The sequence below is a fragment of the Myxine glutinosa genome, chromosome 3, assembly GCF_964187855.1.
Source record: "Myxine glutinosa chromosome 3, kmMyxGlut1.1, whole genome shotgun sequence".
Lineage (NCBI taxonomy): Eukaryota > Metazoa > Chordata > Myxini > Myxiniformes > Myxinidae > Myxine > Myxine glutinosa.
This window is the reverse complement of record NC_136263.1, coordinates 99,983,191-100,002,188: the sequence shown is the minus strand read 5'-3', so window position 1 is coordinate 100,002,188 and position 18,998 is coordinate 99,983,191. Positions and strand designations below refer to the sequence as shown.

At 45.1% G+C, this 18,998-nt stretch overlaps 1 protein-coding gene across 1 annotated transcript in view; it reads right to left on the bottom strand.

Annotated features, from left to right (window-relative positions):
• NDEL1 (nudE neurodevelopment protein 1 like 1) overlaps window positions 1-18,998 on the bottom strand; it is an 86,458-nt gene that overhangs the window by 2,717 nt on the left and 64,743 nt on the right. Inside the window, exons 7-8 of the mRNA XM_068110361.2 lie at window positions 16,026-16,117; window positions 2,358-2,500 (exon numbers count right to left, since the gene is read on the bottom strand). Coding sequence (XP_067966462.2) covers window positions 2,358-2,500; window positions 16,026-16,117 — 235 coding nt within the window. The remainder of the gene's footprint in view (window positions 1-2,357; window positions 2,501-16,025; window positions 16,118-18,998) is intronic.

Genomic DNA, 18,998 nt, shown 5'->3' with positions numbered 1-18,998 from the left:
GGTCTATGAGGCCTGGAGACAAAAGGTCTGAAGGTGAATATCGGAAAAACGAAGGTGATGGCAAGTGGTAAAGCATGTGGTGAGGTGGAAAGAACTGGAAAGTGGCCGTGTGCTGTGTGCAGGAAGGGTGTCAGAGTGAATTCCATTCAATGTACAATGTACGCTGAGTGGGTTCATCAAAAATGTCGTGGTTTAAGAGGGTCATTAACCAGTGTGGCAACTACATTCAAATGTAAGGTGTGCACAGAGGGAGCTGCAGATGGAGGAAATGTTGAGTTGGATCTTGGAGATGGCGTGAAGCTGGAAGGTGTGAAAACATTTTGCTACCTCGGAGACATGTTGAATGGAGAAGGTGGATCAGACTCGGCAACGGTTGCTCGAGTGAGATGTGCATGGAAGAAGTTTCAGGAACTGAGTGGCGTGCTGACGAGGAGGGGAGTGTCATTGAAGCTGAAGGGAAAAGTGTATGCTGCATGTGTGAGAAGTGTTATGATTTATGGGAGCGAGACATGGGTAATGAACGTAGAGCAGCAACGAAGGCTGGAAAGGGTGGAAATGCGAATGGTTCGGTGGATGTGTGGAGTGTCGTTGAGAGAATGAATGAATGAATGATCGTTTTTTTAAAGGCCATTTTCCCCGCTAGAGCGGGGGTTAGCCTTGCGGGCCCCATGACAATCATGGTTCCCTGTTTGAGGCAATATTTTTATGGCCGGATGCCCTTCCTGCCACCAAGTCGTGTCGTTGAGAGAATATGAAATGAATGATGAATTGCGAAAGATGATGGGAATAGAGCCTGTGATGGATGCTGTGAAGAGAAACAGTTTGAGATGGTTTGGTCATGTGTTGAGGAAGGATGAAAGTGACTGGTTGAGAAGAGTGATGGAAATGAATGTAGAAGGAAGTAGAGGACGGGGAAGACCGAGAAAGACTTGGCTAAAGATGGTCGAAGAAGAAATGCGGGCAAGGGGGTTAACAAGGAAGAGATGCAGAAAATAGGGCAAAATGGAGAAGATTGTCATGGGGACCGCAAGGCTAACCCCCACTCTTGCAGGGAAAATGGCCTTAAAATGCCTGTTGTTGACCAGCCTACACTCCCAAGAACATTGTAGAATCTGTCCTGTTTGGTGGTGGACCCGTTATGAAATGGGTCTACCTGTAACGATTGTAGACTTGACCTTGTCACTGTACAGCATGACCTGAAGTACCATAGGCACATTTTGGATAATGTTGTTCCACATTTTTACAACCACCCACTTCTCAAAACCTGTATTAATGGATGATAATGCCAGGCCCAACCGTTCTCATGTAGTTACCTACCTCTTGTGAAAATATGCCATCACAGCAATTAAGTGGTCAACAAGGAGTCCTGATTTAAATCAAGTGGAGCACGTTTCAAACATTCTTGGGCGTAGAATTTAGAAAGACACCCACCTGTGCAGACTGGCATGTGTGGAAATTGTTTTGCACCAAAACTGGCAACAACTTCACTGCAATCTCCAAACAGAACCCCCTTATCCCCTTCTGTCAATTCCTACCGTACTCTCCCTTAACCCTGTCATAGCTGTGTTGGTCCCTTTTCGAAATGGAAGTTCGTCCATATCTATCTGAAAGATGGTCCCAAACATAATTTACGAAATCAACTATTAAATGCATCCTTAAAAAAAATAATTCTATTGCTTTTTTATTTTATTTTAACATTGCTACAACATTACTAAATTATTAAATGTATCCATAAATCACATGCAGGATAAAGACAGAAGACACCACTATAGTTTAAAATACATGATTACAAGCAGATTAGTAGACAACAAACAAATGGATATGGGATTTCAACAGGTTATCGGCATAGCGAGCGCACTTAGATGGTAATACCAACAAGGCCAACCAAACCTAGCATTGCATGATGTCACCATTTTTTAATAATAGAGGTGTGTATTTAAATGCCGTAACGCATGCAGGCAGAGGAAATTGTACAGCGGCTCACATCACCACCGTGGAAGGAGGGATCGTGAAAGTTGTTGACAGTTGGGAATGCACGATGAGCGCTTGCTTTTTGGATAACCAAGCATCAAAATGTGCATTTTGTCACAAGGCACCTCACCAACCAATGACTGCATGTTTTACTGCATGCCTCCAAAATGTACAGAAGTACGAGCATAGAAAAACAGCAAAATGAGGATGTCAGATTTATGATGATGAAAATATAAAGAATAGGGCAGAAACCTCAAAATTATGAGAAAATAAATATATATATAAATGCTTTTAGAACAAAATGTTTTCCCTGAACAAAAGTTAAAGGCATCCAAGCAGCAGTTTATACATCATCACAAACACCAATGATCTGCTGTTCAACTCACCCTTTATCAAAAATCGGGGACTGCGGCGCGCTGTTGTTAGCCATCTTAGTCAGGCTGCTGTAGCTGCTGCTTGTCGGAGTGCTCGGCTTGCCTTGTTGTTCACGTATGAAGCTTCTACAGTTCGCTAGCTTTGTCTCTAGTGCCTGCAAAAACAGACATCACCACAATAATCATGCATCCATTTTCAAGCTTGTGTTTAATTACATTTAATGCAACCATGTCAGTCATTAAAAAAAAAACTGAAGTCTTCACATCTAATGTACTCCGTTAAATAGTACATTTCAAACCCTCAAAAGTTGCTACAAAAAAACAAAAAACAAGAAGACGTCATGCAGAGTACGATACCTGCAAAATCCACTCCATCCCCACCCCCTCCCCCAAAAAAGGTTGCCATGAATGAATGAATGATCGTTTTAAGGCCATTTGTCCCCGCTAGGGCGGGGGTTAGCCTTGCGGGCCCCATGACAATCATGGTTCCCTGTTTGAGGCAATGTTTTTTTATGGCCGGATGCCCTTCCTGACGCCAACCCTTGGTCACGCTCTTAGGATGCGCAGGGATACGGTGTACCTATTCTAAATCGGGGTACACACCGTGTGTGTACACACCACAATCGGGGTGCCATGGATACATCAAATTGTCCATTTCATCAAGATTAAAATTGACGATCTTAATCAAAGCTTGGGTCAATCGGATTAAAATTGATGATTTTTTTTTTCAGATGAAAACATATTAGAAGTTCGACCCTGAGTTGACCTTTGACCTTAAAAATAATTGGTTTCCCAATTCAATCATGCACTATGTAATTGCTGTTTAATTTTCAAGTTGATAGGATGAAAATGGACAATTTTTCAGATGAAAATTGATGTTTTCAGAAGTTTGACCTTGAGTTAACCTTTGACCTTTTGACCTTAAAAATAGTTGGTTTCCCAATTTAGTGACAAGATGCAAATGCTGTTCTACTTTCAAGTCAATCGGATGAAAAATGGCAATTTTAGGAATTTGACCTCAAGATGACCTTTGACCTCGAAATCAAAAGGGCTTCTTCCTTATGACCAACTGTACCATCTGGTGAAGTTTCGTGAAGATCGGTTTAATATTGTGACCTGGAGGCGTTTGACACACAGACAGACACAGAATAACGCACAAGACCAAGCAATACACAAAAAAAACTGTACTTGGAAAATGTTTGCCTTGGCAAGTAATAATCCAAGCAAGCCGGTTTGTATACAAATGCAACAAAAGCATAGTTTCTCTTACAGCTGCAAGAAAACAAAAGATTTGAACAATTTCTTTAAAAACCCAGGCAAAATACACAAGATAGGCTGTTACACGTTTATCTTTGAACGACACATAAGAGGAGAAAAATCTGGTTGTAAAAAAAATCCTCTTTTTCTCATAATTTGTTCACAAAGCCCGATGTTGGCTTCACAGTTAAGGTGGCTGGCTGGCTTAAGATCTTAGGGTCTTGAGTTTGAGCCCCTGTCATGCCATTAAATAACACCAGGCGGGTTGACTCAGCCTGTCATCCTTCGGAGATCAGTAAAAATAAGTACCAGATTACTGGCATCGGACCCTGCATCAGCAGTACAGCTGTGCTCCCAGCAATGATGCAATCAGCAGCTATAAGCTGCATACAAAAGGGTAATAATAATTTGTTCATATCCATTCGAGGGATTAAAAATTCAATATTTGGATAATAGGGGTTCCAAATATAGTCATCAAATGGGTGGAATAGAAATAACGTTACTTGCCCGCTGAAAACATTTAGGGGTTTGTTTGTCACCAACAGTCCATGCTTGGCGAGTTATTTAACAAGCAGTCCAGGTAGATGCTGAAAGCATGGAGGCATGTGTAACAAGCAGTCCAGGGAGATGCGGAAAGCATGGAGGCATGTGGCAGGCATGCATGGAGCATGTGGCAGGCATGCATGGAGCATGTGGCAGGCATGCATGGAGCATGTGGCAGGCATGCATGGAGCATGTGGCAAGCATGTGGCAGGAAAGCATGCATGGAGCATGTGGCAGGCATGCATGGAGCATGTGGCATGTGGCAGGCATGCATGGAGCATGTGGCAGGTGGCAGGCATGCATGGAGCATGTGGCAGGTGGCAGGCATGCATGGAGCATGTGGCAGGAAAGCATGCATGGAGCATGTGGCAGGCATGCATGGAGCATGTGGCAGGAAAGCATGCATGGAGCATGTGGCAGGCATGCATGGAGCATGTGGCAGGCATGCATGGAGCATGTATGGAGCATGTGGCAAGCATGTGGCAGGAAAGCATGCATGGAGGCAGGAAATAACGTTACTTGCCCGCTGAAAACATTAAGGGGTTTGTTTGTCACCAACAGTCCATGCTTGATCGAGTTATTTAACAAGCAGCCCAGGTAGATGCTGAAAGCATGGAGGCATGTGTTACAAGCAGTCTAAGCATAGAGCGGTGTGTAACACACAGTCCAGGTAGATGCTGAAAGCATGGAGAAATGTGTAACAAGCAGTCCAAGTGCAGATGCTGAAAGCATGGAGACATGTGTAACAAGCAGTCCAGGTAGATGCTGAAAGCATGGAGAAATGTGTAACAAGCAGTCCAAGCATGGAGGCTGAACGCATGAAAGGATCCCTAGAAGGTACAGACAGTTTAATTATATCAAATCTTGATGCCAAGGCATGTAACTGCATTTACTTTTGTTGCCTCTTGTTTTTCCATCTACTTTAATTTAACCTTCCTCTGTTTATACAACTGTTTGGAACAGTTAAAAAAAACAAAAAAAACTATTTGACCTCCTCCACCCCTAAGTCTCCCTCTCTAGGATGCACGCAGTCCGACAGTAAACCACTTGTGGCAAAGCTCCCAGAATCCAAACTCACTGCTCACCTTCACTCATTTTTGTTCCTCTTATCTGTAGAACCAACTTCCTCAGTCTATCCAATCTCATTCTTCACCACAGGGCTGCAAAATGGCTGTTCACCACCACCTCAAGTCATCAAGCATGCCATTTATGATCTTTTGTATGCTCAGAAACCCTTCCCAGGCATTGTTGGGTTTTGTCCGAACTCCCTCCATTCACCTTTCCATTTGTATGTCTCCTAAGTCATCCATGGTTTTCGCTTCCTCTTATTTCAACCCCCTCCTTGCTGTCCTCGAGTTAATATCAAACTTGTTCACACCCTTTGTCCTCCACCCTCTCCTCTTGCTCTCATTTTTCCCCTCGACCATTCCTCTTCCGAGCGTCCCTCTGTGTATTCTTAAACCCTAGTGTTGGTGTGTTTCCACACTATCCACCAACTTCCAATACCAAAACAAGACCGAAAGTCTAACAGTGGCGTAGCCAGGCTTGTTTGATATTTTAGTTGAAGAGGATAGTGACCTGAGAGGGGATACCAGTTAACAATTAATGCAAGTATGAATATTTTTTTTGAAGTACTCTCAGTCTCTAAGCTGTCAGTCACCATGGAAGTGAAGAGATTGCATTGAGACATTGGTTTATTCAATATGTTTCGAGTCAACAATGAACCAACCATACACCGCTTCAATCCAGTTTCTTTGCGGTCACGACAAAGGGATTGCAGTGTTATGATTATATTTAGTATATTTTTATTATTAACGATATTATTATTATTACGAAAATGGATAATACTGCATTAAGAAACCTGGACTAATTTGTCCGAAGAAGCCTAAAGGTGAGGCATGAAGCGGAAGGCCTATATGTACTGTGTCATAAGAAGACCCATAGCGCCTATCCTTTCGATATTTGATGGTTATTTTAACAATCTGTTTGTTTGTGTTTCACACTGAATGAAAACATAAAGGTAGAGCATGACGATTGAGATATATGTCAGGTTTGACGAATAGGCGTAGTTTGACTTCTCTATTTAGGGGGGGGCAGGGGTTAATAGTAATAATAAATGGATCTGACATCCAAAATTGCCGTTTGTTAGTGTAGTTACAGTGTAGGTGAAATCACAAATACAGTTTATGTTCATTATTTAATCACCCTTGTTTTTTGTTTTAGCCTAATTTTTAGCCTGTCCCCTGCACAGCATGTGTGTATGTATGTATGTATGTATGTATGTATGTATGTATGTATGTATGTATGTATGTGTGTATATGTGTGTGTATATGTGTGTATATGTGTATGTGTGTGTGCGCGTGTGCGCGTGTGCGTGTGCGTGTGCGTGTGTGTGTATTTTACCATTTGAGTTTTGTCATCAAATTTTCAACAAAGCTTTATTATGGAAATATGAAGAAGGCAAATTAATAATTTTGGTCAAAAGGTCAAAATCACATAAAATTGTCAATTTTCATCTGATAAACCTGAAATTAGAATTTGCATATTGTCACAGCATTGGTATCACCAATCGAAAGCTAGAAACTGATTATTTTTTTTAGATCTAAAGATGAATGGTCAAGGCTGCATCAAATCAATTTTCATTTTGTATTTTAAAAAAAAACCGTTTTCATTATTTTGAGAAGGCAGAAGAAGAAGAGGATGACTATCTGAGTATTTGAATACAAACGGATGTGGGCGGGCTTTGCATTTTCTAGTTTGACATATTTACCAGCTACCACCAATATTACTATTAGTAATATTGCAGCAATATTACATAAAAACAAATTCTTGAATCAAAACATTTCTAATCCGTCTCATTGCAGAAAAGCTTCGTTCCGAAGTGGCTTCATTTGTGAAAAATCACAAATTTCAAAGTTGTTAATCTGATTTGAAAAAGGATGCAGCCAATCACATCACACAATGCAAATACCACAATGTCTGCCATGGCGGGAGGAAGAAATCCACGCACTTGGGTTCCATTTCGCTTTGTTACTCACGTTTAAATACGGGATGTTTTCATCTTAATTGTAAACTACTGGAAAAAATTATGGTGGGGGCATTACCCTTCCTGCCCCCTCCCAAACTCCGCCGGTGGTTCAACGATACGGCCTGAACGGCATAGGAATCAAAATGGCGGTGTGTGGAGTCAGCCGTCGTAATGACATCACATCACCCCCGTCATGTGACCAAATGCTCAGCTCTGATTGGTGTACGTTAGAGGGGACACCGACATACATATACAAACATACAAACATACATACATACATACATACATAAATACTGTTATGTGTTCCTCGCCGACCTCCTGGTCTCGGTATACCTCCGAACCCCGAGAGGAGCCACGGCAGAAAAATATGTTATTCTGTGTCCGTAATCAAGAATGAAACCACACCAATGATTATAAACGAACAAATGCTGTATTAAAAATCACACACAAGAATAACGGTACAACCAATGGCAATCAAAGTGCACTCAATATATCTTAAGGTGGTACCATCAGCTAAAGTAATATAACTCACTACACTCCCAGTGAATGAAAAAGAACACTCCTCAATGTCTCTATAACTCAAGGATAATCCCCTCCTGCAAGTAGTGATGATGCGAAGAGGCGAGTAATGAGGCGTAGGCAAAGCGTGGACAGTCACGTGGTCCAAACCAACAGCAAACTGGCGGTGAAAAGGGAAATCCCTTGATCCCCTTGACCCCTTGATCTTTTCTACCCCCGCTAATTCACCCCAGATCCACCTTGTTTGAAATTCCAACTTCTTTCCTGGAAGTCCTGGCAGTGTCCATATGTTTTATACCTCTCCCACCGTCCCCTTCCCACGCCCCCCCCCCCCCCTAAAGCCCTCGCCCTCTCTCAGATCTCTCGATGTCTCCATGTCTCTCGGTCCCTGCTCTCAAATGTTGTGTTTGTGTCCTTCCCCCTCTCTCCCCATCTTGTCTACCGCTCCCTATGTTATATGTTTTATGTGTCGGTTTGTCTTTCTGTGTGATTAATGTTCGCTCTTTCACGAGCCTCGACCTTGTATACAAAAAAAAAAAAAAAAAAAAAAAAAAAAATCCCAAAGGCGCGAACCAGACGTGCACGTTCACAGTTCACAGTTCAATCAGCGAACCGCAGCGTAATCTTCAAACGCCGCTTTTGCGTACACACATCCCCGGCAGACGACCAGATGGTGCGAAAAGCTGACGCGTAGCAAAACCTTTTTCGGTGAACGAAGCGCGAGGTTCAAAATGGCCGACGGCTCTTACTTGAGTCGAAGCGGCCTGGCGATGATTCTCCGGAACCTCAACACCTATACCTGACTACGCAGGTTTCTCAATCCTCCAGCGATAACACCTATCGCAGGAAATTCCTTTCAAGGACTCAAAGGTTACTCGCGGCTTTCGTTCGATCACGCTCGCTATGGAGCTTCAAGACACGCGTCTTGTCCGATTTTTCTCCTCACGCCTTCTTCTTCCTCTGTCTCTCGTCGTCTTCCGGTTCTCGATCCGGTTTCCCGTTTCATTTAAAATATTACCCCTTTTTGCCTTTTAACAACAATAACCTTACCTTTTCACAACAATAACCACCGTTTCCTTCAAACCCCAATAAGAATAATAATACATAACCAGAAATGTTTCAAGTGGATGAAAACCACAACCACGGAAGGGCCGAATCCGTAACAATACGGACAGACAAACACTGTCCGAGACAGCTTTATCCTATGGGCTACGCCGTTTGGCCCATCGGGTTTGTAGCCCGATGGGCTACAAAACTAGTGTTCATAGAACACCTAAGCCCACACAGTCTTGAGAAAACAGACATAGAAAGATTGTAGCAGCATCATTTTGCCTTTCATGTGGTAATATGGGAATATCCTTGATCGAGAGTTTTCAGTACCGAGTGCAACCGGAAGTGGCGAGCGGGGTTTGGTTGGTCACGTTGGTTAATAAAGGATTGATTCGGATTCCCAACACCTCTTCCTTCCATGCTAAAAAAAATCATCACAGACAAAATGAAAAATAAGTTCTTTGTTAAGATGTATAAAATTTTAAAAGAAAAACGAAAAAGAAAAAAAATGCCCCACAACTAATAGCGACGAGTTCATCTGTGCCATACGTCAGTCGCCTTCTCTTCCTTGTAGATAATGTTACGGATCCATCACTTCCGCCTTTGTTGTTATGATATACATGTAGGATTTTTAGTTTCAGGTAATATTGTTATTTGTGAAAGATTTTAGAAAGATTTTTGTGTGAAATGGAGATGACTTTAGTAAAAGGTAAAAATAATTGTTTGTGAAGGAAAAAGAAAAAAACGCAGCAAAGAATCAGGAAGAAGAGAGAGGAGGAGACAGCCGTGAGTCGCGTCGAGGCTGCGAGCGGACTTTTTTGATATTGGTCGCGAATGAGTTGAGGCTTCCCATGAAAGGGATTGCCCGCGACTGTCATATATTGTGATTGCAATTAAGTCTGTGTCTCACGTTTTATTACCAAGCGTGAGTTATTGTTGGAGAAAAATCAAGCGCCTCCATTACAGGCTGATACGCCATTTTGTCCTCGAAGAGACTGTCCGCTTGGTGCATGTTGTTTTGCCATTGGGATTCCCATATCGACATCATCGTGTGGATTGCCATTGGTTTACCTATCGGCTCAATTTCCATGTCGACCTCTCACCTCGTCACTCCTCGTCTGCAGCCGTGCCGATACCTGCCTGTTCTCGTCGTTCTGCACAGCTTCACCCCACGTTGGGATTAGTGCACGGACTTTGGGGAATGTTACATTCCACTAACGTTTGGCGTATTGCGAGTTTATTGCTTTGAGAGCATTGGGGAATGATGGTACCATCATATGTATTATTCATTTGATGCAGGTGATATTTTCCTTGTACGTTCTTTAAGAGTGTTATTATTGTGTATGTGAGAGTTATTAATACAATTACTTGTTTTGTTCTACAATTGCATTGGTGTGGTTTTACCATGGTTTATTAGAACACTCAAAATAACAAATCTTTCTGCCGCATTCCCTCTCGAGACTCTGAGGTGCACCGTAACCGGGGTTTGGGGAGGAACACGTAATAATACAACATGCATTTTAAAGGCCATTTTCCCTGCTAGAGCGGGGGTGAGCCTTGCGGTCCCCATGACAATCTTCTCCATTTTGCCCTATTTTCTGCATCTCTCCTTGTTAACCCCCTTGACCCGCATTTCTTCTTCCACCATCTTTAGCCAAGTCTTTCTCGGTCTTCTACTTCCTTCTACATTCATTTCCATCACTCTTCTCAACCAGTCACTTTCATCCTTCCTCAACACATGACCAAACCATCTCAACCTGTTCCTCTTCACAGCATCAATCACAGGCTCTATTCCCATCATCTTTCGCAATTCATCATTTGTCTTCCTCTCTCTCAACGATACTCCGCACATCCGTCGAACCATTCGCATTTCCACCCTTTCCAACCTTCGTTGCTGCTTTACGTTCATTACCCATGTCTCGCTCCCATAAATCATAACACTTCTCACACATGCAGCATACACCTTTCCCTTCAGCTTCAACGACACTCCCCTCATCATCAGCACGCCACTCAATTCCCGAAACTTCTTCCATGCACATCTCACTCGAGCAACCGTTGCCGAGTCTGATCCACCTTCTCCATTCAGCATGTCTCCGAGGTAGCAAAATGTTTTCACACCTTCCAGCTTCACGCCGTCTCCAAGATCCAACTCAACATTTCCTCCATCTGCAGCTCCCTCTGTGCACACCTTACATTTGATGTAGCTGCCACACTGGTTAATGACCCTCTCAGACCACTACATTTTTGATGAACCCACTCAGCGCACATTGTACACTGAATGGAGTTCACTCCAACACCCTTCCTACACACAGCACAGGGCCACTTCCCAGTTCTTTCCACCTCACCACATGCTTTACCACTTGCCATCACCTTCGTCTTTCCGATATTCACCTTCAGACCTTCAGATACATTCCTTCCACGTGTTCATCTTTTCCTTCAGTCCATCCATACTTTCCACAATCAACACCAGATCATCTGCATACAACAACTCCCACGGTAAACCCTCCTTTACGTTCTGAGCCAGCACCTCCATCACAGCTACAAATAGTAGTGGACTTAGTACCGACCCCTGATGCACTCCCACCTTCACCTCAAACTCACCACTGTTCCCGTCCTTCGTCCTTACAGCTGTGAGCGCTCTTTTGTACATTGCCATCACTACTCTGATCAACCATTCCTCCACTCCTAACTTCCTCAATGCCCATGTCAATACTTTGCGTGGAACCCGATCGAATGCTTTCTCCAGATCAACAAACCCAAGAAACAACTTCTTCCTCTTCTCCATGTACTTCTCCTGCAACTGCCTCACAATGAAAAGCGCGTCTGTCGTTCCTCTTCCTGGCATGAATCCAAACTGCATTTCGTCGATCTTCACTTTCTTCCTTATCCTCCTCTCCAACACCCTTTCCAATACCTTCATTCCATGCTCCAATAACTTTATCGCTCGGTACGAGCCACACTCCAGAGGGTCACCTTTCCCCTTGTATAGAGGGACGAGGGTACTCAGTTCCCAAGCCACTGGAATGCGGCCTTCTTTCACCACCACATTACAGATCTCTGTCATTCTCTTCACACCCCAACTTCCTGCTGCCTTCAACATATCTCCCACAACTCCCGTCAGCCCTCCCGCTTTTCTACCCTTCATTGCTTTTATCGCTTCCTCAACTTCCTTCTCAGTTATCTTCTCTGCCGGTCCTAAAACTGGGTTACTCTCTATGTTGCCATCCCATTCATTCTCTGTATTCAACAGCATTTCCATATATCTTTTCCATATTCCTTTAATTCCATCTGGGTCGACAACGATTTGTCCCACTTCATCCTTCAAGCAACTCACCCCCATCACATCACACCTCTCTTTCGCTATCTGCTTTGCAATCCTGAAAACTGCTTTCTGACCCTCTTCCGAATCCAAGCGTTCTCCGAACATTTTCCTACATGCCTCCTGCACCTTTGCTACCTCTTTCTTTGCAGCCTTCCTGGCTGCCTTATAACTTTCACACTCTGCTGTTTCTGCTCCCGTACCCTTCGCCTTCTGCCACTCCTTGAACTTCTTCCTCTTCTCATCAATCCCCTTTCCAACTTCATCATCCCACCACCATGTTTCCGAGTGCCTCGGTGGTCCTTTTGTCCATCCACATACCTCACCAACGGCTCCCAACAGACTAGCTTTCATTGACATCCAACCACTTTCAAGCTCAACCACATCATCCTCGACCCTACTCAGCCTCTCTTTTAATGCCTCCCTTACTGTCACCTCTTTCAACCTCCACACCTTCATTCTCGGTTGGTACTTCACCCGCCGAGCTCTACTCGCACCTTTCACCCTTACGTCGCAGACAACCAAGTGGTGCTGTGAAACAGCCTCCTTGTGTCCCGGAGGTGCCCCCTATCTCGCCTACGCACCATCAGGTAGTCAACGGTTGTCATCGACCCACCTGACGTGTATGTAACAAGCTTATTATCCTCTTTCTGGAACTGAGTATTACAAATCAACAAATCAGCTCCATCAGCAAACTCCAAAATCCTTTCACCTTCTCCATTTCTCACACCATATCCGTAACCCCCATGAACTCCGTCAAAACCATCCATACTCCTTCCCACATGTCCATTTAGGTCTCCTCCTACCACAACAACTTCCTCATCTTTCACGTTTTCCATCAGCTTCTCTATCGCACACCAGAACTTGTACTTCTCTTCATCGCTTCGACCAACCTGCGGAGCATATCCCGAGATGACGTTCACCAAGAGCTTTCCAATCATCATTTTCACCATCATCAACCTATCACTCACTCCAGTCACACTCACCACACTGTCTACAAACTCCTCAGAAAACAGGACACCAACACCATTCACGCCCTACAGGCACCCTTGCCACACAAACTTGTATTTCTGTCCCTGCCTACCCTTCACCATTCTCACACCACTTCCCTTCCATCTCGTCTCTTGCACACAACATATGTCCACTCTTCTTCTGACCAATACTTCCACCACTTCTCCTGATCTCCCTGTCATTGTCCCTACATTACATGTCCCAAACCTCAGAAACCGATCTCCACTTCGGGCTGTACCCTGCCCACATGTAGTTGTAATTGTCATGGTTCTCTTTTTGAGGCAATGTTTTTATGGCCGGATGCCCTTCCTGACGCCAACCCTCTTAGTCGCCTCTTACGACACGCAGGGATACGGCGTACCTATTCTTATCCAGGGTACAGACTGGGAACACGTAATAATGGTACTAACGGAATTCGTTTTCTTGTGGATACAGGAGCAGAGGTGAGCATTGTGCCACCATCTGCTGCTTAAAGGGGGGAGGGAGGGGGGGGGGGCGGGAAACAAAAACAAAAAAAAGACTCGTCCCAGCATCACAACCAGTGATGACCCGCGGAATTTCGGGGATTTTTGGTGAAATTACCTCGGGGTAAAGTTACATAGGAAAGCCCCATGTTAAATCTTCGTTGCCGAAGGACTTTATTTTTTCCGAAATTCATCCTGACTTCGCCTCTAGGAGGATACAGGGGTATCTGTGGATAACGGGAACCTTTATTTGGCGAAATTCGGACTGATATTGACCGAGTTATTCAAAATATTAACTTATATCAAATAAATCTTTTGTGATTTTGTATTTTGCGCACCTGTATCGTTGGAGGTATTGACTTATATAGGGTTGGTTTTCTAAAGCTTATATCAGAATATTAACTTATATCAAATGGGTCTTTTGAGGGGAAAGTGTGATGACGTCACCACGTCACGCGGCACGAATGCGCGCCTGTGTCGTTGGAGATACTGACTTCTATAGGGAGGCCCCATCACCCTCCCCCATCACCCTCCCATCACCCTGCCATCACCCTCCCATCACCCTGCCATCACCCTCCCATCACCCTGCCATCACCCTCCCACCACCCTGCCATCACCCTCCCACCACCCTCCCATCACCCTGCCATCACCCTGCCATCACCCTCCCATCACCCTTTATTGGACCATTTGACTTCTGTAGGGTTGGTTTTCTAAGATTTATATCAAAATATCAAATAAACCTTTTAAGGTGAAAGCGCGATGACGTCACCACATCACGCGGCACGAATGCGCACCTGTGTCGTTGGAGGTATTGACTTATTTAGGGTTGGTTTTCTAAGGCTGTAGGCCGCACCTCATTTTGTCAAATAAAGTGGTATTCGGGTGGTTCCGGTATTTGGGACCGCAGGGACGGAAAGTGCAGGTACGGGGTGCTTGGCACTCCCCAGCCGGCCCGCTCTGAAGGTTCGGATCGGGACACCGGGATTCATTCCGGTCGCCCGGTCGGCCCGGAGGTGGGGGTGCGGGGCCTGTCACGGAACGTCAAAACAAACTCCTCCCTCCCATCCCATCACCCTCCCATCACCCTCCCATCACCCTGCCCCATCACCCTGCCCCATCACCCTCCCCCATCACCCTCCCATCACCCTCCCCCATCACCCTGCCATCACCCTGCCATCACCCTCCCATCACCCTCCCATCACCCTGCCATCACCCTCCCATCACCCTGCCATCACCCTGCCATCACCCTCCCATCACCCTGCCATCACCCTGCCATCACCCTTTATTGGACCATTTGACTTCTTTCGGGTTGGTTTTCTAAGGCTTATATCAAAATATCAATTTATATCAAATAAATCTTTTAAGGTGAAAGCGCGATGACGTCACCACGTCACGCGGCACGAATGCGCGCCTGTGTCGTTGGAGGTATTGACTTATATAGGGTTGGTTTTCTATGGCTGTAGGCCACACCTCATTTTGTCGAATAAAGTGGTATGCGGGTGGTTCCGGTATTTGGGACCGCAGGGACGGAAAGTGCAGCCGGCCCGCTCTGAAGGTTCGGATCGGGACACCGGGATTCATTCCGGTCGCCCGGTCGGCCCGGAGGTGGGGGTGCGGGGCCTGTCACGGAACGTCAAAACAAACGGCCTGCCGGGGCCGCCCAAAAGTCGGGCGTGAGGGGCGCGTCCACTAATGGAACGCCTCTCGCTTCCCAGATCGAGGGCCACGTGGTCAGGAGAACCTCGTCCCTTCTGGTTGCCCTGCCGTCCCGCCGTGGGCGCTGGCAGGGTGTACTTCAAACTAAGCTTAAGTGTCAAGTGTTAAGTTCCTCCTTGCCCTCGCAAGGGAAAGGCTAGGGTCAAGCTCTTCCAAATTTCCAAACACTAGAAATCGGACGTCTCAAATTAATTAACTAATTTGTTAAAACATCTCAGTCGCCCGCGACCTCTCTAGCGCGGGCGTCGAACCAGTTCATTTCCGGTGCGGCCGGGCCGAGTGTCGGCCCGGACGTGGCTGAAGCCGTTGATTCCGCCGTAGCCCGCTAACGCGTAGGCTCGCGCGTCCCTGGTCCGCCGGGGCTCCGCGGGTGTCCTACCGTGCCTGGCTTGCCGGTGCCCGGGGACGGATTTCGCTGTCTAAACATGGTAGCGCTAGGCCAGTGGGACCGCCGGGACCCACGTGCACTCACAAGGTGTTCTGCGCGTGGGCGGCAGTATCAGACCGGGGCGCCCAAAGGCGCCACGCACCCAAACGCTCCCCGGCTAAAGTTCATCCTGATGCGCCCACGTTGTGCGGACAAACCCCACCGAGTCGAGGGCCACGCGGTCAGGAGAACCTCGTCCCTTCTGGTCACACTGTGCCTATCGGCCGGCCTCGAAGACCGAAATTGTGACTATGTCACCCTAAAAACCAGCCAGCCAGCCAGCCAGCCAGTCAACCAGCGATTTCGCGGGGCATCACATCATCACAGTCCAGGCATCACAACTCACCCCAACTTTCTTCAGAAGGTCACCAACAAGGTTAAGAGCAGAGATTCTTGCTGAAGGTGTGAGCGGAGTGTTTCCGTAACCATTTGGAAGTCCTAGAATGCAAGTTACAATGTTGAATTCACTCCTCAACTCCCAAGATGAACCACAATTTTGAATTGGCTGGTCTAAAATAAGAAAGCACAGAAATTGTTGGTGTGTGTAGTGCATGATCCAAAACACTACAATATATGATGAGGAAAGTTTGAATTGATCCAATGATTTACATAACTGGAGGGCAATTCAAAATATAAAAAAGAACAAAAATGTGATTTTTACACAAAAAAAATAAAATAAAAAAAAATGCCAGGCAAACAAGGCGGCCGAGTGAGCCAGTGAAAGCGAGGGGGCATGGTATGGCCGGTAGAGCGCAGCGGCCGGCATACTGAATCAACCGGCTGAACCCAGCAAGCGAGCCAACCAGCTGACCAGGCAAGCCACTAAAAGCCAGCCAACCATCAAGGCAACCAACAAAGCAAGCAAGGCAACAAACCACAAAGGCAACCAATCAACCAAGCAAGCAAGAAACCCAACCAGCCTGGAAAAAAAAAGAAAAAACAACCAACCAACCAAGAAAAACAGCCAACCAATCAACAAGCAAATAGGCAGACAGGCAAGCCAATCGACGGGCAAGCAGGCAGACAAGCAACAAACATCAAAGGCGACAAGCAAACCAACAAATGGGCTAGGTGGCAAGTAGGCAGGCAAGACAACTGAAGGGCAATGCGGCAAGCAGACAGGCAAGTGAGCCAACACCAACAGGAGGCAAGTAGGCAAGCCAACAAAATGCAGGCATGCAGGCAAGCTAAAATGCAAGCGTGCAAGGCATAGCAGATTAACTAATGCCATCGTGCTCTCATTTTGCACACATTTTTTTTAATTCCACATACTGACAACATACGAAGTCATTGAAAAGACATCCTGCGACTTCCTTGTATCAGCCTTAATGTGTTTATACCACGGACCGCTTCACATACAATGCCGAGAGAGATTCTACTTGATTTGTACGTATTGAAGGTTGATCAAATATTAGTTTGCCAACAAAGCAGATGGTTATGCCGATGGCTTACAACCAAGACATATATACATACAGTCACGTGAAAAAGTAAGTACATCCCATGTAAAGTTTTGACTTTTTCAACATATTTCAACATACAGCTATTTGATCTTCATTTCAACAATATTGACAGATAAAGGTGATATAATATAACAAATATCATGAAACATTTACATTTTGTAGTCCATTGTATAATTTAAATAAACATAAATGCAAATTTCGCATGTGGAAACAGTAAGTACACCCTTGGCTCTAATAGGTGGTATTGCCCCCTTTGACAGAAACAACCTCAAGTAGGCGTTTCTTATAACTGTCTACCAGTCTGTGACATCGACTGGGAGAAATTTTTGCCCACTCCTCCATGCAGAATTCTTTCAGCTGTGCGATGTTTGAGGGGTTTCTTGCATGCACAGCTCGTTTCAAATCCCCTCACAACATCTCGATGGGCTTTAGATCCGGGCTTTGACTTGGCCATTCCAGAACCCTCCATTTCTTTCTTTTCAGCCATTCCTTGGTGGATTTACTGGTAAGTTTAGGGTCATTGTCATGTTGCAAGGTCCATCTTCGGTTGAGCTTCAACTTTCTGAAAGATGGCCTCACATTATCGTCAAGCACCCTCTGGTACAATGAAGAATTCATAGTGGATTCTATGATGGTGAGCTGCCCAGGCCCTGATGCAGCAAAGCTGCCCCAGACCATAATATTTCCACCACCATGCTTTACAGTTGGTATCAGGTTCTTGTGGTCAAATGCTGTCTTTGGTTTTCACCAAACATGTCTTCTGGTACTGTGGCCAAATAGCTCTACCTTTGACTCATCTGTCCAGAGCACATTGTTCCAGAAGTGCTGGTCTTTGCCTCGGTGTTCATTGGCAAACTTTAGTCTTGCCCTGATGTTTTTTCTGGACAGCAAAGGTTTCCTCCTGGCACACCTCCCATGTAGATCAAATTTGTGCAGCCTCTTTCTCATGGTAGACTCGTGCACTTTGACATCAACAGTGGCAAGAGCGACCTGTAGGTCCCGTGATGACATTCTGGGGTTCTTGGAGACTTCTTTCAGCATCTTGCGGTCTGCTCTCGGGCTGAACTTGCTGGTGCGGCCTGGTCTGAACAAGTTGGCAGTTGTTTGGAATCTTAGCCACTTGTAGATCATCTTCCGGACAGTCGAATGATTGATTTGAAATTGTTTGGCGATCTTTTTAAATCCCTTTCCAGACTCGTAGGCATCTATAACCTTCTTTCTGAAGGCCTCAGATAGCTCTTTTGATCTCGGCATGGTGACGCTGCACACTTCATCAACAAAGAGCAAACCAAACTAAATGTCTGAGGTTTAAATAAGACAGGTTCCTCCAAGATCCTCTCTAACGATGTTCTAATCATTTGCACCTGAGCTGGTGCACCTGATTCTAATTTTAGGTATTTTAAGTTGTGATAAATGTTGGGGTGTACTTACTTTTTCCACATGCGAAATTTGCATTTATGTTTATTTAAATTATACATTGGACTACAAAATGTAAATGTTTCATGATATTTGTTATATTATATCACCTTTATCTATCAATATTGTTGAAATGAAGTTCAAATAGCTGTATGTTGAAATATGTTCAAAAAGTCAAAACTTTACATGGGGTGTACTTACTTTTTCACGCGACTGTATATGGGAGAGTACGGTGGATCAGCACGTCGCTGCATCCTTGGACGACTCCTCAGCACCATCCCGAAACACACCACTGTGTGTGCTACGGAATGAGGTATCTTTATGGTGGCCGGAGGGTAAATCATGCCATCAACCTCCTTGAGAGAGAGGACCCAGTCCCTGATACTCATTTCGCCGACCTCGGAAGGATGACAGGCTGAGTCAACCCCACCTGGTATTAATTC